Source organism: Cygnus atratus, chromosome 4 (genome assembly GCF_013377495.2).
Source record: "Cygnus atratus isolate AKBS03 ecotype Queensland, Australia chromosome 4, CAtr_DNAZoo_HiC_assembly, whole genome shotgun sequence".
NCBI lineage: Eukaryota > Metazoa > Chordata > Aves > Anseriformes > Anatidae > Cygnus > Cygnus atratus.
The window spans coordinates 73,837,042-73,864,387 of NC_066365.1; the positions used below are offsets into that span (position 1 = coordinate 73,837,042).

A 27,346-nucleotide genomic window follows, 5' to 3' on the forward strand; every position below is an offset into this window, starting at 1 on the left:
ATGCGCTAGGCATTGTCAACGAAGTTCAAAATCATAATTAGAATCAGCTCCATCATTCTGTATTATCACATGAAAAAATTGCCCAATGTTTACTTAAATTGGTATTTTCTGAGATAAGCTTCAGATTCAAGTGTTGATATTTTCTAGTGGAAAGTTACATTTTTGTAACAAAGTTTACCAAAAATTCCCATCAAGTACTGAGAATGGAAGGAACAGCAAGTTACTCCACATTGAGAGCCGACAATGTAAATCATCTCCTAGAAGCAGGGAGTAGTAGGCAGGTAGGACTGATGGTAACACAGATCAATCTAGCGATTGATCAGCTCACTAGATGTTTTAAAGGGTAAGTTTTCCATTGCTTTGTATCCCTGCTAGTTTATACCATTTCTTATTTCTACTCACGTAGTGCCTATTTGTGAATGACTTGACAGAAGCAGGGGCTACCTGGCTCTGAAGAGAGTATATTTCCATGTGCAATATAGCCTGGGGTTAATACAGCAGGAGTTATTGCTGCCCACAGCTCACCAGTTACATGGGCTTTCTGATGGGTGTGAGATAAAGGATATAGGCAGATTATGAACATGATCACACAATACAGAACAATTGAGGTTGGGAGGGACCTCTGGAGATTATCCAGTCCAACTCCCTGCTAAGCAGGGTCACCTAGAGCACATTGCCCAGGATCACATCCAGGTGGGTTTTGAATATGTCCTGAAGAGACTCCATGGCCTCTCTGGGCAGCCCGTGCCAGTACTCTGTCACCCTCACAGTAAAGAAGTGTTTTCTCATTTTAGCCGGAACTTCCTGTGCTTCAGTTTGTGCCTGTTGTCTCCTGTCCTGTTAGTGGGCACAACTGAAAAGAGACCAGCTCCATCCTCTCGACACCCTCCCCTCAGATATTTATACATATTGATGAGGTCTCCCCTCAGTCTTCTCTTTTCCAAGCTAAACAGGCCCAGCTCTCTCTGCCTGTCCTCGTACGACAGGTGCTCCAGTCCTCTGATCATCTTCGTAGCCTTCCGCTGGACTCGCTCCAGTAGCTCCACATCCCTTTGTACCAGGGAGCCCAGAACTACACACAGTACTCCAGGTGTGGCCTCACCAGGGCTGAGTACAGGGGGAGGATCACCTCCCTTGACCTGCTGACAACACTCTTCCAAATGCAGCCCAGGATACCGTTGGCCTTCATGGCCTCAAAGGCACATTGCTGGCTCATGGGTCATCCTGCTGTCCACCGGGACTCCCAGGTCCCTCTCTGCAGAGCTGCTCTCCAGCAGGTCACTCTCCAGCCTGTACTGGTGCTTGGGGGGTTGTTCCACCCTAGCTGAAAGACCCTGCACTTGCCTTTGTTGAGCTTCATGAGGTTCCAGATCACCCAACTCCCACTGATCCCACTGAATGGCAGTGCAGCCCTCTGGGGTATCAGCAACTCCTCCCAGGTTTGTGTCATCATATTCTTAACATTTTTTTATTTAAAAAAATAAATTAACATTTTTTCTTACTTTAAAAAATGTGAGAAACAGAAGCAACAGGTGAAAGGAAGATAGGAAACATGGGCAGTACTGATGAGAAGGTGTGATACATTTTTGTGAAGAAAAACAACATATGTTTTGTCAAATACTGCAGAAATCACCCAAGGATAGAAACCGAAGTATCCACAATGAAAAAGACACACACACACATACACACACACAAAATAAATCTAGAACTCAAATTTAAAACAATAATGGATGAATGAGATTTGCAAACATCACAAATCACAAGCAGTTGAGATTCTAGACTTTTAGTAGACATAAAAATAATGGTAAATTCCATACACTTGAGAGAACTGCCTCCTTTCTCAGTTTTCCTACAGAAACAGCAGCCATAAGATCTTGAAGACCTAAATTTCAAAAATTGTTTGTCTCTGATAAAGAGGCCACAACTGAGATAAAATGATATAGCTGGCTATCAGAATATGGTAATTTGACACTTATCAGAGGAGAGCAACACATTATTTAATTATAACATTTTCTATTCCCTCAGTCTGTAGAATATTAGTCAGAATAGTAAGCCTTTGTAGTATGTGAAAAATGTACTGCAAGAAACAATGTGTTGAAATAGTAAATGGAAAGATAATTAATTATAATCTTCTGCAGTTTTTAAGATCCAGATATTAGGAAGTGTAATTCAAATGTTCATGCTGTCATTTTGTATTGCTTCTCTCACTGACTACCACTTTCTGAAACCATACCCAAAATGAAAGCCTAACCTGTACTGGAGAGTGAAGCTCCTTTACAGCTGCTCTTAAAGTTGGATGCCATGACCATGTCATGGAAAATATAGTCAAAAATAACGAACACAGAAGGAAACATAGAATAATGGAATCATTCAGGTTGAAAAAGACCTCTAAGATCATCTCATCCAACCTTTAACCTAGTACTGAAGTCCACCACGAAACCATGCTACTAAGTTCTACATCTACACGCTTCCTGAAGACCTCCAGGGTCTCCAGGACAACGTCACTGCACATCTCCAGATCACCCCCCTCAGTTTTCCTAACCCTATCCATTGCTTCATTAGACAGCTGGAGAAACTCTTATTGCTTTTGATCTGTTGAAAACTTCCATCGTTGGTGATGAAAGTCGAAGAGGGCAACTACACACAGTCATCAGAGGTCACTTCATTGCCAGGCTGCAAAAGGTTCTCCTTCCAAGTACTTTCAATCTGAGGCTGCAAAACAACCAATTTCTCAGTTCAAAGTGCGAATCAAACTTCTTTTGTTCAACCAAACATGAAAAAAACAGAAATTCAGTTCAGAATTTCTGCCAAATGAATCAATAGTGATTTCAGGCACTCAGCTGCGATCCAGACGATATTTCACAAGCCCATAAATTAGAACAACTTCAAACAGAGGGGCCGAGAGGCTGATCCCATGGTGCTCTACAGCTTTATGGTAATGGCGTTGTTCTGAGGACTCAGAGACTTCAATTCAAATCTCTGTACTGAATTAATACAGAGGCTTAAATACAGATTTCATGCATGCCAGTCAAATCTGCCTGCAGATCCATTGTTCATGGTTATCTCAAAACTTAATTGAAAATGCTTCACATTTAATACTGCTGGGGATTATTGACTGTGGGCTGAAACTTCCTGGTTTTGAAATTATTGCTGGAAGACAGAACAGGGCAAGAAAACTGCCTATGGCACCTTTTCCAATTTGTAAGACCCTACTTTAAAACAAATTAAAAAATCCTAGTGAAACTATTTTTAAAAGTTGACCTAAATTCAGAAATTTCATGCACTGTAGTAGTACACTGTCATGGGTGGTGGAGTAAAATATATACTGAAAAATCTGCCTTAGTTAAAATCCTTTGATTTTTTTTTTTTAATTACAGTGTATTTCTACAATTCTTTCTCAATCACAACCTTTCTTAATAGAAGCATTGCTTCTAAAGAAACAAGTGGTGATTTCAGAATCTGATTTTACAATTCAATTCAAATATTTCTCGAAGTACAGTATTTTTATCACTTGCGATTTGGGAGTAAAATTTAAATTTTGACAACTGTCAGAAGCTGACATTCTAAAGCAATTTCATTCTTCCCCTGTTACGAAGCTACGATAGTCATATAATCTTCTAAAAAGACAATGTAACTAAATATAGCATTAAAAAGGCAAAATCACCCAGCATTAATTTTTATTATTTTTAAAGCATATCACTGTGTTTTTGTAAAATCTGTCTCAAAAATCTGTGATATTTGGACTACATATCAAATGCCAACCACCCTTCATAACAAACAGTTCTTGAAGTTGCTTTCATAAACTTAAACTACCATGATCTAGAACAAAATATTGAAAAGTACAATGAATACTAGAAAAATTTTAACCAGAGCTGTAACAGAATTGCATCTTTTGAAAATGGTGCAGAGAATAAGTGCAGGCCCTTAGTCCTCAGCTGGCTTTAACAAGAAGCAATATCTTCATCAGTTCAAGACCTCCCCAACAGCCTGACCTATTAGGGATGTATACAGAAAATCACCTGTATTCATTGCATGCTTCCTTATTTTTTTCTTACTTCCCAGGTGTATGGAACCAATTACAGGGGAAAAGCATCTTGGGACTGTATAAGGCTTATGGGATGCTTAGTGGAGAAACCATAGGTGAGAAACAGGATGATCAAGACGGCATGGGAAGGGACAAGCAAAGGAAAATGGAGGAGTAAGAGCATAAAAGGAAACAAATTTGCAAACAAATTACTGGTCAGTGTACTTCCCTAGCTATGCCTTGTGGTGTATACGTGGGTTTGTGTACGTGTGCCTCCTGTGAATATATGCTCAGCCCTACTGCTGCTTGGAGCTGGGGCCATGGAGATGCAGCTGCCTCGCTACTGGATTCAGCAACCCCTGGCACTATTTATGTGTATAGAATCTCTTTGATATTCTATACAGTGTCTGCTCATTCATCAGAAGTGCTTTAAATCATTTTGCAAAGGGAACATTAATGTCTTTCAAAAGGTAAATTCTCTGAGAGATGAAATAATTAATGGATTTGAAAACAGACTGAAAGAGCTAGCATTAGAGAATTTGCATAGAATGTCATTTAGCATGCTATATTTCCTAGGATGAGCACTGCAAACATGAATAACCATTGGATTCACTTCTAAATGTAACAAGCAATTCAAAATAGATTATGAATATTTTTGAATAATGAGATAGAGTTTTCAGGATACAGCTTCAATGACTTGTTGAATACACAGCTTCAAATCTCCATGCTCAAAGCTTCCTGTTGCACAAATGGGAGCCGTCAGAGAGATGGGCGAAAAGCAGGTTACAGAGTACCTCATCATAGACGCTATTGCCAAAATAAAGAGTATGCTCATTATACACACAGGTTCTTTCAAAAATGTAGACCAAAATTCATTCTCCCATAAAGAAGGCCTGACCACAAGTCCAACTTCATCTTTCAGAAATGGAGATTAAGATTCATTTGTCTAAAATTAACTCCTGCTCTTCAATTATTTCTTTCTAGAAACATACAAATGTACACACAGACTTCTCTCTCTAGAAACAGTGGTCACTAACTTCTGTAAGCAGAAAAAAAAAGTTCTCCTGTATTTTGCTGAAGAGGATTACAAGTAAACTTAGGGAGAACATAATTTTAAGTGAAAAGGCAAGATTTTTTATTTTTTTTTTAAATAATAGCCCCTAATCCAGGTAGGAAGAATAGCTCAGGTTACTTAGACAAATTCTAAGTGATAAATTATTAGTATCAGCTCTTTCTTCATATTTGCCAGATTCAAACCAAATATCCAACAATTCTTTCATTCAGCTCAGACTTTGGGAATAATGATCAGTCAGAAAGACTCAGAAAAATGCCAAAAAAGCCCTCAAGCAACCCATGCTTAGATATTAGAGTAACAGATAATTTTAAATATTAGTGCACATTAACCCTTCATTCTGAATGCTGTCCCTGAGACTCAGAGTTGAAAACAAATGCAGAAGTGAGACTTCCTCATTTGTTTTTTCTATAAAAATGATCTCCTCCTTCTCCATGTCAGATGGTGGTTATATTGTGATACCCAATGGCTTCTACAGAAACGCCTTTAGGAAGTAATTCTACTTCCATGTGTTTCATTATTTATTTATATTTATAAATTAGGAAAAATGCTGGAGAACTCACAAAGAGAGAGCAAGCCTACATCCATTCGTTGAATTCTCATTGACCAAGTGAACCAAAATGCAATTCATTCAACTAAGGTTTGTAATATTTTAAATTTAACCGCTACAACCAAGATGTTCCAGGAAAGTTTTTAGATACTAATGGGAGCAACTATTTGAAAACAAACAAAAACCAAATCAGGACAGCGGAAAAAGTAGGTTGTTGTAAGTGAGGGCTCCTAGAAAGCCTACTGCAGCCAACTTTCCTGAGCAAGTACATAAAAGCCATCAGTTTAACGTGCTGTGAGAAAAGTTCACGCCCTCGACTTAAATGTAAACTAAAAAAAAAAAAAAAAAAAGCTTACTAGCAATGATTTCAGTGTGAGAAAGGATCAAAACTTGGAGAAAGAAGGGGGAGAAGGGTTTTAGAAAAGAATAATCTCTCTATGCCATGCTGTTGTTATTGAAATCAAAAGAGGCATATGAGCTAAAATAGCATTATTATACGTTGTTATAAAAAAGCTGGCACTGTGTATGTGAATTTAAGAAGGGCATCAAAAACATACTTTTTAGCATGTTCCATCACCAAGAAAAATGTTGCTAAGAATATTAGTCATTTTGTGCCAGTTGTTGATACATACTTTCAAGTTTACCAGCACATGGATCCTATTCTCTTTATGCAACGTGCATAAATCTCAATGAGCAGAAAATTAATTCTACCTCTAGTTTATGTTGTCTTCAAACATGAAAAATGTCAACTGCTATTTTCTGTTCCTTGATTGAAGTATAAATTTCAGATTATGGTGCGAAGTTGCATCTATCCTCCTTGAAAAGCCAAATTTTAAACACACAACAACCTGCTGCTGGACCTAATCATGTTTCTAATGAAGTTTTAAGTTATTTGCCAAAAAATTTCTAGGAAAACTATACTAAAAGCACTAATTTCCTAAGACAGACATTTCATAAGTCATTTAATAGATACAATAAATATACATAATCTATTTCCTTGTCTTGTTTCCCTTGGCACTCTAAACTGCTTAATAAATTTATTTGACCTGAGCTCAACAGACCAACAATTCTTTGTAGACTTTCATGTGAATCAGAGCCTGAATGTCTCATCCACAGGGAACATCCCTCTTCTCTAATGATCAATAAAGGATCAATTGCAATGATCAATAAAGGAGCAACTGCATTTAGACATCTATGCCAGGGAAACATGCCAGTCTTGTCCTCTCCCCAGACCGTATTTCTTGTTTTTTACGAGTTCCTCTTTGATCCTCTGCATTTCTCAAGCTTTATAGTTTCAGGGCCTAGGGTTATTAGAATCAAAAAAATATATAAAAATCTCACTCCTCCCAAAATTTCAGTAAGCAGAAGACTGTCTGCTTTCCCTCACCTCTAACGAACGAAGACACAAATGACAAACATCAGTGCTTCATTTGCTCCCCGTCTCGGAGATACTTTACACAGCTCTGACAACATGTGAATAAACAGCCATGCCACAAATTATTCAGTCATATAGCAACTGGATAATTTCACTTACATGGCTTTGAACTGAAGCTTATTTTCACTATTTTGTCTTTTTTAAGACCTACGGGACCAAACTGGACATATAATAGAATTATTACGGGATACACACACACACACAGTTAAAGAGTTTTATACATAAAATATTCACTTTTTCATAAAAGTGTGTGAAATGCAAAAAGAAAAACATTTAAAAACTGTTGATTTTATTTTATTTTTTTTTACAACTCAGCTTTGTAAATCAAAACTGTTGATCATCAGAATTTTTTACAGCTATCCAAGTATAATTTATCCTTTAAGATTCTGAGAGTCTTAAAGATATACATTCTTTCTTAAAGCTATATATTCTTAAAGCTATATATTCTTTTCATCCACATTCCTTCCAAAGTATTTCACAAATGATAGAGTACACTTCTTACACACCTATCAATGGAAAGCAAGTCTGTCCAGGATGAATTACAACTGTATATAGTAGCACAAAACAGTATAAAGCAATTTAAGACAGGAAATGAGGAACACCAGAGCCAGCTGTAACTGCAGGAGACATTTTTAGGTTGATGGTGTAATTATCCAAGCTGGAATTTTGCCAGAAAATCAACAAGCAATAGTCTGGCAAAACACAGCCCCAGTTTATTAATCCACCTCTGTATGCCACTGAGCTAAACATACCATTCCATGTTGCACCAAGGCTGGTCTAGTTTATGTGGCTCGTGTGCTAATAACGGCATTTGGCATCTCCTGCTTTCTTAATTATGGACTCGTGTTGTACAGACAAAAAAAAGCTGCTCTACTTTTCTGAGATACGTTTTCCTAGGCTGCAGTGTTGACAAAAGATGTCTGTATCATTCTCCACAATACTGCTTAAGCTCTCTATTCGTCTCTCTACTGCCTGCACCTTAAAATAAATATATAAATAAATACCAAAACAAAACAAAAAATAAAGGGGGTGGATTTTAAAAGAATAAAAGGCTTGTTAGCAATTAAAAAGTCAGAAAATCACTTTCAGGAAGAAAACCAAAACTCTCCACAGCATTCTTCTTAAATGCCTTTAGCTTTACAAAGCATAAATGTGCAAAGAAATCATTGTTAACTACTATAATGATCTAATGACAAAGAAAGCTAAATAAGGAGCTCAGACACAGTGCTAATGAATGTGGTGCATAAGCCTGGATCAGAGAGCATGACTGATGGATCAGGGCTGATGACTCTGAGACAGTAGAAAGCTCCTCGAGACAAGCTAGCAAAATTGAGTCAGCATCACAGCCCCAAAGGAAGATAGCTACAAATTTAGAGGGAAAACTGAAGATGCTCTTCTAGAATGTGAAATAGAACAAAATAAGTAATGTAAGCAACAGGAAACTGAAGTAGCTGACAAATGAAACTTCATGACAGAACAACCAAGCATCAGCATCAAAATTCTAAAAACAGAAAAACAGAAAACTGGCATAATGTTCTACGTAAGAGAATACAGCAAATACTGAACTTATTATGATGTACTAGCGATTGAATATAAAAAAAAAAGCAAAAAAAAACACAGAAACAGGAAAACTGTGAAATCAAATATACGTATAGAGTAAGACAGCCTCAGGATAGAACAGACTCGAATATTCACAGGTCAACATTTATGTGTACAAGATTGTAACCCTGCCCACTCGTATGATCACTTGAGTCCAATTTTTAAGAACTGAAAAAAACATCAAAAGAGTCCTGGGGCCTCATTGAAAATCAGTAAGTATTTTATACTTAAGTGCTTGAGACTCTTTTTCTAAATCTCAGTTGGAAATCTGCCAGTCCTGTTCTAAAGCCTAGGAATGATGATACGGGCAGATGGTATCTTCAGATTATAGGATTTACAATGGAAAATACCAAAAGGTATTTAATTCTGTTGTAACAAAGATAATTACAATCAATGTCAATAAAAATGGTTAAGTTTTTCTTATGGGCATGTATTGAAAATATATTTTTCCCCCACTACACGTGTAAATCTGAAAGCGTCTGACATACGTTTCACCTTTTGGAGGAAAATTGTCAGATGATACCCACAGAACCATGGATATCCATGATATTTCTGAAATTTCAAAGCCTTATTCAAAAGCAGTTTTCTTATAATACCAATTTAAATTTCAAAAATTAAATTTTGCAAAACCAGCATTAGTTCTGCCAGCAAAGAAAACATTACCTCATGGCTGACTCCAATGCCCAACTAAACAATTTTCTGTAAGGCTACATATCTTAAAACTTGCAATTTTACCTACACAGGTTGAAAACTAATGTTAACATTTACCTTATTATCGACAATACTCAACAAAAATGTTTTTAATATTGGTATTACCTGCATATTTTCAGAGTATGATAACCTTTGCATGTATTTCAATACATGCTTGAAACCACAATTAATTAGATTGTTCAGAAAAGTATGTACCATAATACTAATTCTACATTTGCATTCACAGACTTTAAACTACTGCTCAAAGTTTAGCCAAGTGACAAATTATATCATTTTGTTACATAGCAGAATAAAAAGCAAGTTCAAAATTAAACAATAAGCTTTGGCATTGGGCAGCATGGCTGGTAAATAATGTTTGAGTTTACTACTTGGTGGTAGAAAAAGGAAAAGGTAAAAAACTCTACATACTGCTTTACAAAGTTAAAACAGTCTTTGTACTCATTGCCAGTGACAAAAGTAGAGGTGTATTAATATCTGTATGCTATGTGTATATACATAAATATTATACCTATAGCATAGTATAAGAGTGGTTTGTCTTACACTATCAGAGAAGCTGATACCCTTGATTTGGAAGAAATCTTAAAGAGACTCAAGCGTGGCAGTTATACCACTGAGCAGTTTGTTCCACATACCTTGTTTGCGTACATCCTCTACAGCAGCAACCAGTTCCTCCTTCAGATCCTGGCTCTCTTTAGCGATTTGATCTCCTTTTTCTAAAAAGTTCTGAGTAGCCTGCTCTACCGAGGCAGCCAACACATGAGCCTTCTTAGAGCGCCCTTTCTTCTTGCCAGACGGTCCCTTATTGCTTGTGTTAACGAGCGTTGTTACCTTTGGGAAAGAAAAAAAAAATTTCTATAAGTCTGAACAATTTTTCAGCTCTTAAGAGCAAAATAGATAGTCACCTAATTCAATGTTCTCAGTATTTTCTGTTGAAATGATGCAATGGTCACATGCATTGAATATATAAAATCTAAAGTTCAAAGTCCAAAGCATGGCAGCACATGCCCCATAAAAAAGGTTTTTACTTTTAGCTTGTATTTAGTCTGGTCTAGGCAAATCAGCAGGCAAGCAGGGAAGGGGAGAAAGAAAAGAAACTTTTGTCACTGGTCTTCATTTAAAAAAAATGAATAAGCCATTAAAATGAAAACCCAACACACATACAGGTCAGTAACTATTTGAAAAGCAATCTCCTCTAGAGATAAGTACCACCACTTACGTTCAAGCAGTGACAAAACCATTGTGGCTGTTTTCTAGACATTAAGGAATGAGTAGCTCCTGCTGCAAAGATTATACAGGTTAAAAGTATTCTGTGTAATAGTGCTTCAGTATATTTATAACACATTTGTGTAGGACAACAGTGGACAGTAAAATGGTCATACTTTCTCTCCAGTGTTCAAAAAGAAAGGAAATCTGCTTTCATATTTTTAGAATCTCCTACAAGAATTCCTTATTCAGGAGTCAGATCAGAAACCCGAACCACATAGCTTAACAATACAGCACAGCATATACAATACAGCACATACATCACAGCTTTTTGATGGATAGACCAAAACAATTCATCGCTTCAGCTATAGCAGGATGTTTTTCTGTAAAGCCCAAATATCAGGTATCATCGGGTGCTAAATACATGAAAAAAAGCAATGGATCCATAATGCTCAGTGATCCAATTCACCCTAGCCAGGATATAACCCAGGGCAGTCTATATACGTGGCATATCTGTGTGCTAACCTAGAAATTTACTGTAAGAAAAATAATAATTAAAAAAGTCTTTGCAATAGACAGACAATACAAAGCAAGAAAGATCCTAAAAGGAAGTAAAAAAACCTCACTGCCATCCCGTTCCTATTACAAGAAGCATGACAATGTGTTACAGTTGTGACCAAAGAGCCTTTCATCACACTCTTTGTGCTTTTTCAACCACATCTGAAAACAGGGAGACTAAGGAAGCTTAATAAAAATAAAATAGAAAAGGCTGTCAAGGCTTGAAAACACCATACACACAGATGTACAGGGAAAAAATGCCTGGATACAGCAGGATAATATTCTGCCATCATCTGTTTTATTCCACTACTTATATTGAGAAATATTTCTTTTTTATTATTTTTCCCATGAAACTATTCTTCAATAAAATTTCCTGAAGATCCTCTCATGGCTGATCATTGTCTATATAATAATTCTAGAGCTTTATGAAGATACTAGGATAATTCTGTAATATAACTCAGGTTTATCCAGAAGAATGGATTTATATAGTACATCACGGGGAGTACAAAGACAACCTTTCAGATGCAACAGGCAACAAAACTGATTGAGCACCTACTGAAATTCACAGAAGTGATCTGAAAAGGAAGAGAACAACATTGGAACTTGATCTTAATTGTTTGAACTTAATGAACAAACTAGAGGTATATTGCCAGAACAGTGAGATAATAAAGGGAAGAAAAAGATCTGAAGCAAAGAAAAGTTGGTCAATAAATGGTAGATACAGGGGTCAATAGCTTTAAAAAAATAACCTAATTCTTCAAATAGCACAAACACAAAGAAGTTGTAGCTGGCAGAAGAACTGCTAAAGTCCTGTGAAGACACGGGGATTACTCAGATTACAGACCTCTTTTGGTACCCTAAAAACGTAGTTTTCCACTAAAAATAATAAAATGCAATTTGACAGGATTGTGCTATCTGCAAGTCTGCTCCTTCTATGAATGATTCAACTACCAAGATGCTTTTCATCTAACCTTACCTACACATCTCTTGTAAGACCAACTAGAACTACTGAACTGCTGCAGTCAACGAACAGGAATGGGGAGCAGAGCTGTCATAGAATAAGATAAGTTTGTGCCTAGAAATAGATACTGTCTCATAAAATAGGAGAGAAACACAGAAAACCAAGGTGAGAACAAGCAAATAGGTATAAGATTTCTCAGTTAAGTGAAATAAATCCTGAATAAATATTTTACCACCATAATCTCCAAAACATTTTGATAGTACACATAGAGTATGTATTTTAGATATATATACACGTATGCTTTAATAAAATGGTTCAACGTGCTGGATTTACTAGTCCAACAATGTTCTCAGTAGAAGCAACAAACCATTTACACACAGCCCTCAGAGCATAACAACTCTCAACAGGCAATTTCAAATAAAATGTACTTACATAGCAAAGTAAATATCCTGATTTAATTCACACAAACTGTGTCGTGCAACAAGAGAGGCTTTCCTCCTAAAACTGTTAAGTATGGGAGAAGCCCTGCAAAAATCCATCTCTTGAATAGATAAGCACGTAATATGCAAAGCAGAATGAAAAATAGTAATTGGTTGAACATACATCAGTTTTAATTGTGTGTGTTTTGCTTAATGGGAGCTGGCTGGGAATCAGTTACTGCTCCTTTTTCTTTCCAAGAAGGCAGAAGGACAAATGCTGAATTCTGATTTTTGCACGTAATCAGATGAGCTGCAGGTGCCAGTATCCCAGACGAGGGAGACTGGTTTGCTGAATTCCCAAAACGCGAACAGTTAGAAGCCTCGTACCTTATTCAAGACGTTCAAAGGATGGTTGTAAGTGCACATTACAGGTCCAAATAAATCAGGAAGTCAGAAATAAATGTTGATATATTTTGCCTTATATATTGTGAGCTTTTTCTCTCCGCACCTGTAGTAAGCCTAAGGAGTTTTCAGAATACCTCTTAATAGTGTACTTTTTGAACAGGGATGGACAAAAAAATCCATACCATTAAAAAAAAATGATAAAGAAACAGTTCTTTAGTGAGAGGAAGAAAGCTGAGAGTGGTCTGTTTTCAGAGAAAACATGCTCACAGCAGATACTTGTTTCAGATTTGAATAGTTTTCTTAGATATCTAATTACAGACACCTACAGAAATGCAATTAAAATAGCATAAAACAATATGTTTGTAACGTGTCCTGTGGACAGGGGAGATGGGTAGGCTGCATCGATTCCAGCCCCAGCACGGTCAGTTGGGTCTCCAACCTTGTGCACATTAACTCTCCCAACTCCAGTTTAATTTCACTTCTCTATTCCAGATGCTTCAATCTGCTTGGAAAATTACTCAATAGCACATTCACTTAAATTACCTTAATAGATTAAACTAATTACTTTGCTGAATCAAGGTCCCAAACTAATTTGATCAAAAAAATACTTCATTTCAGAGACAGTCTCATTTACTGCACCAGAAGAAAACACCAAAGGTTAGTTTCCTTAAGAAAAGAAAACGCACACTACATCCTGATTTATTTTAACATACACACCTTTCAGCTACTTGTAACAAAAGCATAAAATTGAAATCTCTGCCACGAGTAATAATTTATACATGTAAATACATGTCCTTCAGAAAAGCCTCCACGTTCAATTCATCAATCACAGCAGGTGTAGGAGTGAACATGTACAGAATGACGTGGCCCAACATGGTCTGCTCCTAATGTACAGTTTCAAAAAGTAATCAGCATATCAAAACTAGATAATGAGAACTTACGAGCATAGCAAAACATCTAAAATCTACAATTGCCAGAAACTCCATTCCCAATGCAATTTTTGAGCACATGAGAAAGGCTCAGAGTGCTGAAATGACATATAGAGAAGAAAGCATTGACAAGCAGACACAGAGTGTATATACTCTTTCCAAAATGTAAATATTTTCCAAAGGACATGATGAAATTTCCTAGTTTTGTGTCACGAGCCAGAAATCTCTACTGTAATTGCTACTGCCATGCCTAGAAAGCTGGGCGCCTCATTCAATGAACGTTTACGGTCATCTTCCTTTTGCATTGATTCAGAGAAAACTGGTGCAGACTTACAGGACTGCTAGAGATACTTCCTCTGCATTTATTCCTAGATGACTTACTCTCTCTATTAGGGATGAAGACCTGGTGCCAGCAGTGAAGTTGGCTTGCATCAAGTCACAGATGACAGCAGCTTGGGGACCAGTCGATGCACTACAGGGCAGAGCTGCCACTTGCAGGAACCACATAGAAGTTGATGAAGACAAGTGCCTGGTAATGCACCAGTACCGGAGGAACCCCTGGCCATAAGATTTAGGGACTGACAGGCTGGGGGGCAAATCTGCTTCGAGAGACCTGAGGGACCTTCACAGGCAGCAAGCTGCCATCAGCCTGCCCTGGCAGAAAAGGCAGCCAATAATACCTGCGCTCTTATACCTTAAGATAAACTCTAAATACTATATACTATACGCTTACTAAGTAGAGAAAGATACTCTTACTCTATACTCTTAATGCCTAAACCTCAGCAGAAGCATAGCCAGACTGAGGGAAGTGATCATCCCCCTCCACCCAGCACTCCTTGAATTGCATCTGGAATATCCAGCCTGGGCCCCTCCAGTACAGGAAGACAGGCAGATGTTGAAACAAGAGCTTCAGGCTGGATATAAGGGAAAAAAATGTACAATAATTTGTACAGATACAATGATTTTCCTTTATATAGCAGATTTTATTCGAGATCCCAGAAAAGATTCTATATACTTCAATAGAATGACCTGATAAAAAGAGCTAAAGGGAGTAAAGTTCGGGAGCCTCCTGATGCAAAGGAGATCTCCCACCTCCCATAAATGTACAGCAACTGATAAACTGGGTACTAACTGCAATGCTGGGGCTCCCTTCTCTCCAAACAAAGCTGGACCATCACGCAGCAACAGCTGGAAGATTCCTAGGACCGAAAGGCAACAAGGCAAGGAGAGGAACCATTCTCCAGCATGGGCTGAGGACATCTTCTGCTTGGGATAGGGGAATTCTGGATTTCAGCCTTTGCACAGCCAGGTTGGGTTCTGCACAACACACAGCTCTTACAGAAAGAAAACCGCTCATAAAAAACAGAATCTGACAATTTTGCACACCTGGGATACCTGGTGTCAGCTTATTGGAAATGACATGAAATTAACATTGAACTGCTAAGAAAGCAGTCTCTGCCAAAATCAGCAGTACCACTCCGAGAAGTCAGACACGCTGGGAGAGGAAAATTTCTTCCATCAGTAAAAGAAAAACCCTTGATACATTAGCTGCTTTCCCCTTCGAACAAAGCCATACATCAGCCTATAACTGAAGTTGTAGAATAAAAAGAAAGAAAGAACCTGTTCTTATTAACACTGTGCTTGAGTTTTTGAGAAGTGTCTACCCTGAAGATTTTAACTGTGTTCATGGGGAGAAGAAAAAAAGAAAGAAAGAAAGAAATTAGACAAGAACATAGCTCACTTTTCTGCCAAGGCTTTAAAGCTAACGGGTTTACTTCAAGTAACTTACCCCACCTATGCATGTACAAAGGAAAGAATGTCTGTATCAGTTGAAGTTACTAATTAATGCAGATCTCACAAAAATTTAGTACAATTATCAAATATATCACTTGATAATTACCATAAGCTCATTCGGCAATCCTATAATGATCCTGGCTTTGTGATCACACTAGGGAACCTTGCTCTCCTGTTTTATTAAAGAAGCTTCACGCAGTTCTAGCACAGATCTCTGTTGGAACAACAGAACTTCACTAATTAATAGCTCAGTCCCACCCCGAATTAAGTCTTCCTTATACAGCTCCAGCAGCAAAAAAGAAAGGTGAAGACGTCGCTGATAAAAGGAGAAAATTGTATTAGCATGGATTTCCCTGCTGCAGAGGTCACGGCAGGGATGCCAGCAGTGAAAGGGGCCAGAGCTGGCTCAGACATTCATCAAATTAATCCCAGTCAGCAGCTCCAGCTCATGGAAAGAAGAGCATTCCTGACAGTGTGAATTAAACTGTCCTCCCTGCAGATTTCTGAAATGCATGGGCCGAAAGTTTAACAACTGTGAAGTTTAAGAACTGCAATTTCCCCCACACCTCTTTCCCCAATATCTGCTTGAATTGGATTGGATTAGTTAGTAGAGATTTTCTATAACCACATCACACAACATACTAATCTGGACACTTTGGAGGAAGATACTGATATGCACTTTTTCACTGTACTACTACTCCTTGGGGATCATCACTGATCGCCCACCAAGTACTCAGTCCTTGTCATTTCTTAATATTGAAATTATTAATATGTATATAATTATATAAGTAGTTATATATAATTCTATAAATATATTAATGTTGATAGGGGACTGGTGGGGTTTTCCAGCTGGAGGACAGCATTCATCCACTTGTGTGTTTTAATACAGACAGTAGATCAAGTATGGCCATACAAACGTACCTTACATAAACAAGTCAGGTCAGGACTAGATGACCTTCGAAGGTCCCTTCTGACTGAATTATTCTAAACCAACTCACATAAGTGGTTTGGCTGCAACACGTGAAGTCAGCGTAAAAGGGCCTCTCGGAAAGATTACTAATTGTTCGCAAGAAATGCTGCTATTTGCCCCTGCCACCCCTATTTTCAAGTATATATTAACTCGCTCTTCCCAGAGGCATTTCTTTGCATGCAAGCAGCTACGAGTTATTCCTCTCATTCCTCTCTTCTCATATGCTTCTGTATCAGCAATCTGCTGGAAACACTCAATGACCTGCAAAAAGACAGCCCCGACATTCTAGCGTAAGGACCCTTTTGCTTCTAGAGATAAGACCCATCCAAGTGGAAGGCTAGCCTTACATCCTCAGTGGTTATACTAATGGTATCCCCCCTGAGCACCGTTTTTAAAATCCTCCTGTTTCTGAAAGATTTTTTTTCCATCCAGGAGAAAAATCACCACAGCTGTCTGGAAAACAACAATTTCATTTTTTCCAAACTGTCTTCGGGTTTATTATTTTTTCTCACAATTGGTTTTCTTTGGCAGCAGGATGAAACAGAGACCTTTCAAAATACTTCGTGAGAGAAACAGATCGTGTTATGGGTTAAAGCACTGCCATGACTATGGGAAGATCAAAATCAAGTAGTGAACCAGTCTGAACGCAGAGCTTGTGACCTTCACTTTGACCATCCAGAACCAGGGCAAAACCATGTGAGACTTTTGTCTTTACATATTCCCAGCTCTGCACACTGCAAACTTGAAGATCTGGCTCTCAGCAGTAGCTCATTAGGTAATCCTAATCCAACCATGAGATTTATTGAGCAAAATGCAGTAAAAATTACAGCTCCATTCCCAGGCAAAACAGGGGAGCAGATAATTTGTTTCTTTTCCTATCTGTGCTTAGTCTCAGGTACTGCCTGAAAAGCTGTGTGTTGGTTTTTTTTTCATTATTACTCTTGGGAATGCACATGATCTGCTGAGCATGATTCAGTCTTCAATGTAACTCTTTTCTTTTTTTTTTTTAATAGTAATCTTCAAAGTTCTTGATCAACTTAAGTAATTTACCACTGCCCCAGCCGATAAATCATAACCGTTTTTTTCTAACAGCTTACATAATTAACACTTGTAATTCTCTGCACAATTAGCACCAGCTGTCCACCTAATTCATAAAACTGATTTTTTTTTCTCTGTTAAAAACAGATATTTGAATTTTCATCGACTAACGTGACTACCCACACTAAACGCCAGTGCTTTAATCCAGTCTTTTTGTTCACATTCCAGACCCCTTCACTGTTTGCAAACACCTGCTGTATCGACGAACTAACACATCAGCAGACAATTCTCTCTAATGTATACATTATTAGCCAGGATGTTAAATTAAAAAAAAAAAAAAATGCAGTGACACACCTACCTTCTGGATGTCAGTACATAGACAACTCAGGGCACACTGACTGGAGCCAGAATATTTTCAGCCAATCTAGCTCGAGGACAGCTAGCTGCTCTGATTCGCTTTTCCCCTGCCTTATACAAATTCCTGGACAAATTTGCATATTTCTATTCTGTCAACATGATGTACCTTTAGGATGTAATTTAGAGATAGCAACTCTGTCACTGTTCATTTATATTCTTCTTATCAGTGTTCACACCATGGGAAGAGGCTTATATCCTAGTCCATGTGAATGAACATTGTATAAGGCACTTTTAAAGTTCTTCAGTAAGTATTTTAAAGTTCTTCTGTAAAGTATTGATTCTCTGCGGAATTCCCTTCTACTTGTTCTGTTAACAAAAAGAAGCAAAAACAACAAAAAACATATCACACATTTTCCTCCTATACATCTTCTGGAACATTATCTTTTATACAGCAGACACAGCAAACCCTCAGTGTGTTTCCCCCACACCAGCCAGCCATGTTGCCTCTGCTGTGACCCCAGGAAAATCCCTAAAGATACCAAAAATGTAGTTCAATTGCTGTAGCTCATTCCACTTTTGTACAAATCCCACCACCAAAAGTGCCAGTGAGTGCCACTGGTTAATGGGGCCGTGCTGTGGTGTGGACACATCAGCTGGGACCTACTCGGGGACCACAACCAGCCCGTGGAAGAGGCAGGACAAGCGCTGACATTCATTACAAGGTCCTCTCTGCCGGTGCTGCTATGATTGCAGAACTTATCTTAAGAGCTAAACAATTCTCCTCCTCCATAGAGGTTTCTGGTACCTTGTTAGGAACGTCAGCAATTCCAGCTCGTGCCAAGCTGGAAATGCTTAAGGAGGCGTTTAATTGGTCCAATTAAGGAATCTGTAATTACTTCCTGGTTACTATCGTTCCGAGAAAACAGTCTTCAGCAAAATTGGTTTGATTCCCAAAAAATCTGCTCAATGTCTACAATGCATGTAAAATACAGAAGTCAAATTTAAGATGTTCCTTTGCATCTTCTGACTGCCCAAACTCCCTCCCAGAAATGGCCGGCTCCAAGTCAAGCACAACTGCCAAAAGCAGGATGAAATGCACACTGCTGGTATTTTTGACCAAATCTGCCATATCTCACAAAAGTAATCAGATGACATTAACCTCTTACCGACTCATTGCTGTATTTAAGCTATAACCACGCGTTACTTCATCTATCCATCTTATTAAACTTTACGCATCTCCCTATGACAGAGTCTTCAGTTATAGTAAACCTGCCTACATGCCCCGAACGGACTTGGTATAAAGCATTCAAGCTATTTAACACTGAAGTACTCAAGTAGTGCTAGTTATACCATGTACTTTTTAGCTTTTTTCAAGCAATTTTGGTCATACCATTTCAAGTTACGTTCATTTTCAATTACATACAAGTAGGGAAGGCTAAAACAAACAGACATTTTTTGGTCTCTGCTCTCTAGACTGTCTTCCTTTTACACTAAACAGTGATAGGGTAAAAAAGCAGCAGCAGCAGCATGCCCCAAAACCTCACCTTAAACTTTCCTCAAACTCCTGTAACATCCCTGAGGCTAGAGTTGCATACACTTACACATCACCACTCTAGCTTAATGATTTGTGACTTTTTCCTGCCTTAACGCCGCGTTTTAGCAGGAGGACTATCTCACCTGGCTGAGAGGCCAGGCTGAGAACTGGTGGTAGAGCACTGCTCTGGCAGTAAGAAATGTGGGTCTGAAGTACCCCAGGCTCAGAAGAGCTGAACCAAGGCTTCTTGCTTCATGGGTCAGTACCTTAGCATCCAGAGCATTTTCTAAGAAAGTGGGCTGCCAAACTAATGTGGTTGGGTTTTTTAAAACCATGAATGAGCCATTTTTCATCCCTGAAGGAGGACTTAGACCAACTTCAAGCAATCTCGCGGTCTGTTAATCACCAGATTAACAGGCATGAGTTCCAGAAAGGGACGGCATTTCAAAAAGCCCCACTTTCTTCAACGTTTCCCCCACTATTTTGTCAATCTCACCCCTAAGCATCTCTCTTCTCCATGTGTTGAATAGGAAGCCTAAGCATTATCATCGAATTTGGATTTATGAATTACACTCCAGGAGCTTGAAAGGGTGCCCGAAAAAGGATGCCTGAAAGAACTTGGCATCTCCAGACCTTTGAGTCTTCCCAAGCTCCACACCAAGGATGTTTATGGGTTTTATATAGCATAGACTGAATTTGGAGCAACATTTGGAGATATTAACTCCTGCCCATGATCTTATGACCATCTTCACTGTTCATCATTGTCCTTGTGAGACAACGGCGTGCATTTATTTGGGAACTTCATATGTTGAAACCAGTAAAGGCAAGTTAGTTAGCTCCAAATGATTATAAAATACACACTAAGCAGCAGTAACCTCAAAGCAGGCAGAAGCATTAACTTTCAGTAGTGCGCAATCATCTTAGCAACAAGCGAGCAATAACTGAGGATGAAGTAATTCCTTGCATTCAATAATTTTAATTTAACTTCATTCCAAGTTATTACTAGTCCATACATCATACTGACATCATTTCTTTTCCTTGATAATTAAAATATTAAATGCCATCAATAAAGTAAGTGCATTTTCCTGTTTTTCTCCAATTTCACCAATTTTTATTTTGGGGCAAGACTTTGTTACACTACTTGCATAAGTACAAGAAAAGTCATTAAGATATTCAAGTTGCTTTAAGGCTATGAAGCCCTCAAGACAAGCTGCTAGCAATCTACGTAAATTATGAGAAATAAAAGATTTGAAATAACACCTCATTAACTCCAGTTCCTTCCAAAGCTGAATACTGAACTAATAATCAAGCTTTCAAACTCATAACTTGCATTATGTGAGAAATGCATAAACGGCTTGCTATTTATTATTAGCACAAGATTAAGCCTTGTGGTACTCAAATTGTACCAAAAGTAAAAGACTGCTGGTATTATGTATTAAGCAAGATAAAATCAACAAAGAAATTTCCACTGACATATTGAAAGTAATCAGTGTTAACCAATCAGAAACGAAGCTACTTTGTCCTAAATATTGGTAAGTGGATCCTCCAAACCTCAAAAGGCAAGACAAACAAAACGCACACATCTGTTGCTGAATCAGAACCAAATGTTAGCACGTTTTTTTCTGATCTCCAAGCACCAAATCATTTGAGAGCTTTAGAGAAAAAACAGTATTTAAAATCTTAGTGTCAGGCTATCTCCCAGTTAGCTCCTAATCTTTATTCTTCTCAGTTCTTTAGCAGAATAGAGAATAGTTCAGAGCGTGCCTGACTCACTCCAGGAAGATATTGCATCTAACCACATGAGGGCACGCTACACTGCAGGAACAGCAGAACACATAACTTGTGAAATCCCTGGGTTTAGAGGACTTTGGGGCGGTGTTATTGGGTCTGAATGGTACTTATCAGTAAACAGCACATATTTTACAAAGCAAAATCTCTAGCTGATATTTCACATATTTTGTTGACATCTTTTGGGTTAAAAAACTGTTAGAATCTTTAAGACAACACTATTTAAGATTGAGTTATTTAAAGAACTCAACCGTAAAGCAGACAAAGTATTAAGGGGAAAAAAAATAGCATAAGAGATGGTAATTTCTTTACTAAGCTTCTCCAGCTTTCACTAGGTAATTCTGGGCTTATTTTATTGAAGAAAAAAATATAATTCCTTAACAGACATTGTATCTAAAATACAGGATTTAATATTATGTTTTTGTTTGTTTGTCTTCTAATGAGTAAGGCATTTTATTAGAAAAAATAACGTAAGAGGACTCAAATAATCTTAAACTGAATATCAAACTAAGACACCAGGCAACTATAAACTATATAAAAAAATATATTTCAGCACAAAACTATGTTGAAATTTCTCCCAGGAAGGGCAAAACAGAAAAGGTGACACTCCTGAAGGAGGAATAGGTGAAGGATGCTGGACCACCATGGGTAGTGGTGACTTCAAAAGCCTCTCCCCAGTAGCTACTGAGAGAGCCTCGAAGACTACCTCCCCTAGGATGAGCATACCGTTTGTGAACTCTCCTAAACAGCATCCAAAACAGTCTTGTACATCACTAAAAACCTAAGGAAAATGATTCCCAGGAGTTTCAGTTTCAGTTAATGGAAAGTCATGGAAGTGAAATACTTCAGACATATGCAGTGAGTTAGTACTCTAGTTTCTCTGTAACATGCAATATAATTTTATTTAACAAAAATCTTTCCCATAAAGAACAGCAAAAAACAGAAGAAACAAATCTCCCACTCTATTTATGCAACAGACAAAGTCAAAATCTCCCCAAAATGGATATTATTCCATTTACTGGGAGTTCTACTTCCAACACTATGAAGAATAATGAAATTAACTTATTCTTTGAGTCAAAAATTGTTTGTTGTTGTTTGCTTGCTTTTTGTTTTGCTTTTAAGTAACAACTGGGGAAATTGAAGAAAACAATTTAAAATGACTACCAGGAAAATGAATAAAAATCTTTTTTCCAAGAAGACTGTGCAAATTTCTTTAAGGTAAAATCTGGACAGGTAAAAGCAATTGTTATTACCATGTTATTTCAATCCTTATCCAAAACAACTTTACTAAAATGAAATCGTAGCTCTACAAAATGATATAATCATCTGCAGCAGACCATACTAGACTATTACACTTTTTTGTTTTCTTCTCCTAAAATGCTTTTTGTTTTTTCTTTTTTGCGTTTGATCAAACAGTAAGTGGGCACTCGAATATCCAGTTTGGGGAAAGAATGACTTGAATTACTGAATTTGAACAGAATACAATTTCTGATGATGAGTTTTCAGATGCTGGTACATTTCATGTTCAGCTACCCATTTCAACGCGAAGACAACCTCCAGAATAGGTGGAAGTATCCAGGCAGAAGGAAATAACTGTTTCAGTCTTTCCATTTTAATTTGCCAATTGTTTCATTTCTGAAATAACTTTAAATGCAATCTTTATAGAATCACCCACCAGCATCGATAGCCACACCTCCACCATTCAATTGCAGTCATGCTTACATTATGAACAGCAAAGAAAACACCTGCGGAGATTGTAAATACATAGCACTGATAAATTCTCAGTCAAAAAGATAGCAGAGAATATTCTCTGAATGTTATTTTCTTGGGCTGCTTATTCTACACATTGTACACACTGGATAAAATCTCCTTCACCAGCCTGGGGGTTGGAACTAGATGATCTTTAAGGTCCCTTCCAACCTAAGCCATTCTATGATTCTATGAACTTAAAATTCCAAAATTAGGATAAATATAAATATATCATCATATTTCAGTTGGAAGGGACCTCCAGAGGTCTCTCATCCAGCCCCTCATCAAAGCAAAGACAGCTTTGATGGAAGGTAAGGTTGCAACAGGTCTTGTCCAGCTGAGCCTTGAGTATATCCAAGCATGGAGATTGCACCACCTCTCCGCGCAAGCCTTTGTAACATTTGACCACCTTCACGGTGTAAAATTCTTTTCTCCCATCAACTGAGCCTCCCTCTCTGCAACTTGTGCCCATTGCCTCTTTGTGCCTCTCATTGTGCGTCTCCTAGAAGAACATGGCTCATGGCTCCACCTGCTCTCCATTCTCCCATCAGGTAGCTGTAGAGAGCACTAAGTTCTCCCTTCTCTCCTCCAGGCTGAACAAAGTCAGGGCTCTCAGCCTCTCCTCGTGTTGGACTCCTTTGCACTTGTCTCACATTCAGTTTGTTGCCCACCAGGACCCTCTTTTTTTTTTTTTTTTTTTTTTTTTTTTTTTACAGAGCAGTGCTTCGGCAGCCCCTCGCCAGCCTGTATCATGATGTTAGGCTATTACAGCCTTCTGTAGATGTATTCCAAGTACAGTCAAGAGCCCTTCCCTTGACAAAACACCCAATTTCTCTCTTTTGTGTGCGTTTTACATAACAATACAGGAAAGAAACCTATCTTACAAAATGCAAGGTAATTGTGTAATTGCAAACAAATTGTCTGAGAAACTCAAAGGAGCTTGCTGGAAGCTTTTGTTATTTCTTTTTAAACCAATTCAACTTTCCAGTTAATACAATCCAAATAAAATGAGATTCAATGCTGTCTTTTCATGCTACTATATACATCTATGTATGTATCTGTACATGCTGTATCTGCTATTACAGAACAGCAACCTTATCCATTTGGGCCGTGGGCTGGTATTACTGCTTCGGAGAGCATATTCCATGTGTTAAAAGGGTACTGTTCTGTGTTGGCATACAAACATATTAAACATATTTAATTTTATTTTATGATTTTATTCTTTGCGACCTGCCACGGCAGCTGAGCTTGCTAATTCAAATAGCCTATTTAGAGACGGTCTTCTAGACAAGGCAGGAGAACCTCGCCAGAAACCACTGTTGGTCAAACTAGAAGCAAGTCCTGTCTAACATCTCCTGCTTGGCTTTCTCCCAGGATTTGCTAGGAACAGAAAACATTTCTTCATTCGTTCTGCTGATGCTGATTTTTTATCAGAAGAACATAGAGCAGTAACATCATCCCACACAGATCTAACAGCTATTCTGTCCCACACATTCCACAGACAGATCGAGTTGAGTAGAAATCAACATTTTTTTTTCTTTGTTTGTTTCAACAAAAGCATGAGTAATCCATCTAATTATCCCGCTGCATATGGTACCTAAACCTGTCTAATCACCACAGCACTAGGCATTTGTCTGCCTACCTGACAGTTGAATTCGGTTTCTGTTTTTCCCCCCCACGGGTAAAGAGATGAGATTGTTTTCCCCTCCTGCTGCACATGGAATAGTTCTTCTTAATCCACTCTCTCTTACCATTACCACTGGCAGCATCGATTTTCTGAATAGTAGCGCAGTAACAATAACTTTGGCTTAAACTTAACCATATGGAGAAAGAAAGCACAAAATTACAAATTTAAGGGAAAATAATCCTAACTGGCAGTAACAGCCAATAAAAGTCTTAGCGATGTAAAAGAAAAGTATCTGATATATATATTCCCAGCAGTAAGTGGCAATTGGCAGAACAGAACAGCGGGTGCCAAAGAGAAGGTGTTGAAACACTGAAAGTGACATTAAGTTGGTTTTCAACTCATACCAGCACAGGCAGTGATGGCACACGAAATAAGCTTCTTATTAAAGACCAAATATATTATTTAACATTAAAGTATGTGGACTTCAGGCTGTATTTTTAACAATAAGCTATTCAACAAAGTTGTCATCCTTAACAATATATAATTCCGTATTACATTTTTACACCAATTACCTCAGTAGGATATTACTGCTAAAAATAAAAAGTAGAGTTTCTCCAGTCACCTTCCTAACAAGCACTTCTTAACTGTGTTTTCTATAATTACGAAAAGAAAAGCCTTGCCAAAATGCCAACATTCTGTAACATAACTGGTCCATAGCATAACTTTCTTCTGCAGCTAAGTATTGCTCAAGAAAAGAATCACACTTCTTCCCAAATGCTAGTAGAGATGTTAAAAGCCACCCAACTTAGTGTTTGAGGATGCAGTTTAGTTTCTACACCTTCAGAGCAATGCATATGAGTCAGTCTAAATTTGCAAATGTCTAACAAGAAAAAAGCAAGGATTGACTTGCAAAGTATCAAAAATGTGTAAATAAATACAACTGAATGGACAATATGGAAGATTTCAGCCAGTTAAGGAGGAATGTGTAATAGCTTATAAAAAAATTATCTGGAGCCTAAAAGACTCTAGAGACTGATAACAAATGCTAAGATTAGTACGCATTAATGGAAATGATTGTGTAAGCAACAGAGTAGAAGTAGAGCAAAGAATTAAAAGAACCAGGAGAAAATAAAGACTAAACAAAAATTCTTCCACTCTTCCACTTGAAAGCTTGTACATTAGGCTAAGTACTTCTCCGGCTGTTTTTCCACAAGTGTATTTGTACCTGGCTTGGGTATTGTTGGGCACTTTTATCTTAGATACAATGAAACAAATTTCTTTTTCATTAATCATATTATTTGATTGGTTACATTTAAATAAATACGTCTCCTGTACTGTGTCTAAATAATTCCTCATTTTTGCCATAACTATATGAATACCTACATAATGGAAGGAACAAAACTGATTTGCCCTTCTTTCTTTTTATGAAGGAGCTAACAAAAGGAGATTTTGCTATTGAATCACTATACAACATAATCCCGTATCACTGAACATCAGTTTCACTAAGATATATGTATCGACACAAATTGAATACATTTTTACTTAATTAATTAGGGAATTAGCCACAAGGATAAGAGAATGACAGGCTTTGCCTGTGATTGAAACCAAAAACGTTTCTTTATTGCTAAAGGATGTAGTCTGGGCGGTGTTACAAGAGGTTCTCGAAAAAGAAGGAATAAAAGAGCTCTAAAAGCCTAGCTTAGACCAAATCTGTTTATTTTGGATTGGTAGAAAACTTGACCTGAGGCCAGATCTGTACTGGAAAGATTTGCTACCAGAACTGTTGCTGACTGCTGAAGCTCCTCTCGCACAAGCAGAGCTGTTCTGTGCTCTGCAGCCACAGCAGGGATGGTTTAGGCAGGCTCACAGCCGCTGATGCTGCTACACTAGCAGACCATACCTACACTGGGTTTTCACTTGGCTCGCTGAAATAAATGGCCTTATTCAGAAATTGGTTGAGTTAAACTAGTACAAACCCACCATGGCCAATTACGGTGAATTTAAAAGTCATGCACATTTCGTTTTAGAGTTCTGGCTGACTACGAATGGCTTAACATACAGAATATATGAATGTTAATGAATGTGTGAATAATGTTACTCAGCAGAAATAAGAGCCATTATGCGAAGATGGATTCTATTACTTTAATGTTTAGATACTACTTAGGCTTTAGTTATCAAAAAAGATGATCATGCACTTTTTCTATTCAATATGTAAATCTTTGACTTTTTGAAGGCAATTTTCTTTGGTCAGCTTGAACTTTAAAATACAATAATAGTAGGAGAAGCAAATGAACTTTCTTATATATAGAATAGGTCAACACATTGACTATTTTTATCAATTATAATGCTATATTTAGAAGTTCCAGCAGCATTCGACTGCAAGCTGGTTTGTTCTTTCAGTTTTTTACTTTGTCTTCCTATTTTTGGCCTTAAGTTTTCTAATGATAAACTATGCAACCCTTTTCCAATACAAATGATTTTCATGATAGAGCACTAACCAGAAGGTATTTCCTGAGGTCCAGCATTAAGGATGGAAGATTAAATGTCAGACTTTCAAATTCAATTTATTTGGTACCATTTATTACTTGAAATATCTACTATTAAAATGCTTTAAAAAAAAAAA

At 37.7% G+C, this 27,346-nt stretch overlaps 1 protein-coding gene across 5 annotated transcripts in view; it reads right to left on the reverse strand.

Moving 5' to 3' along the window:
- CTNNA2 (catenin alpha 2) overlaps positions 1-27,346 on the reverse strand; it is a 476,528-nt gene that overhangs the window by 368,818 nt on the left and 80,364 nt on the right. For all 5 annotated transcript variants that reach the window (XM_035547255.2, XM_035547256.2, XM_035547253.1 and 2 more), the window contains exon 3: positions 10,024-10,219. In XM_035547255.2, coding sequence (XP_035403148.1) covers positions 10,024-10,219 — 196 coding nt within the window. The remainder of the gene's footprint in view (positions 1-10,023; positions 10,220-27,346) is intronic.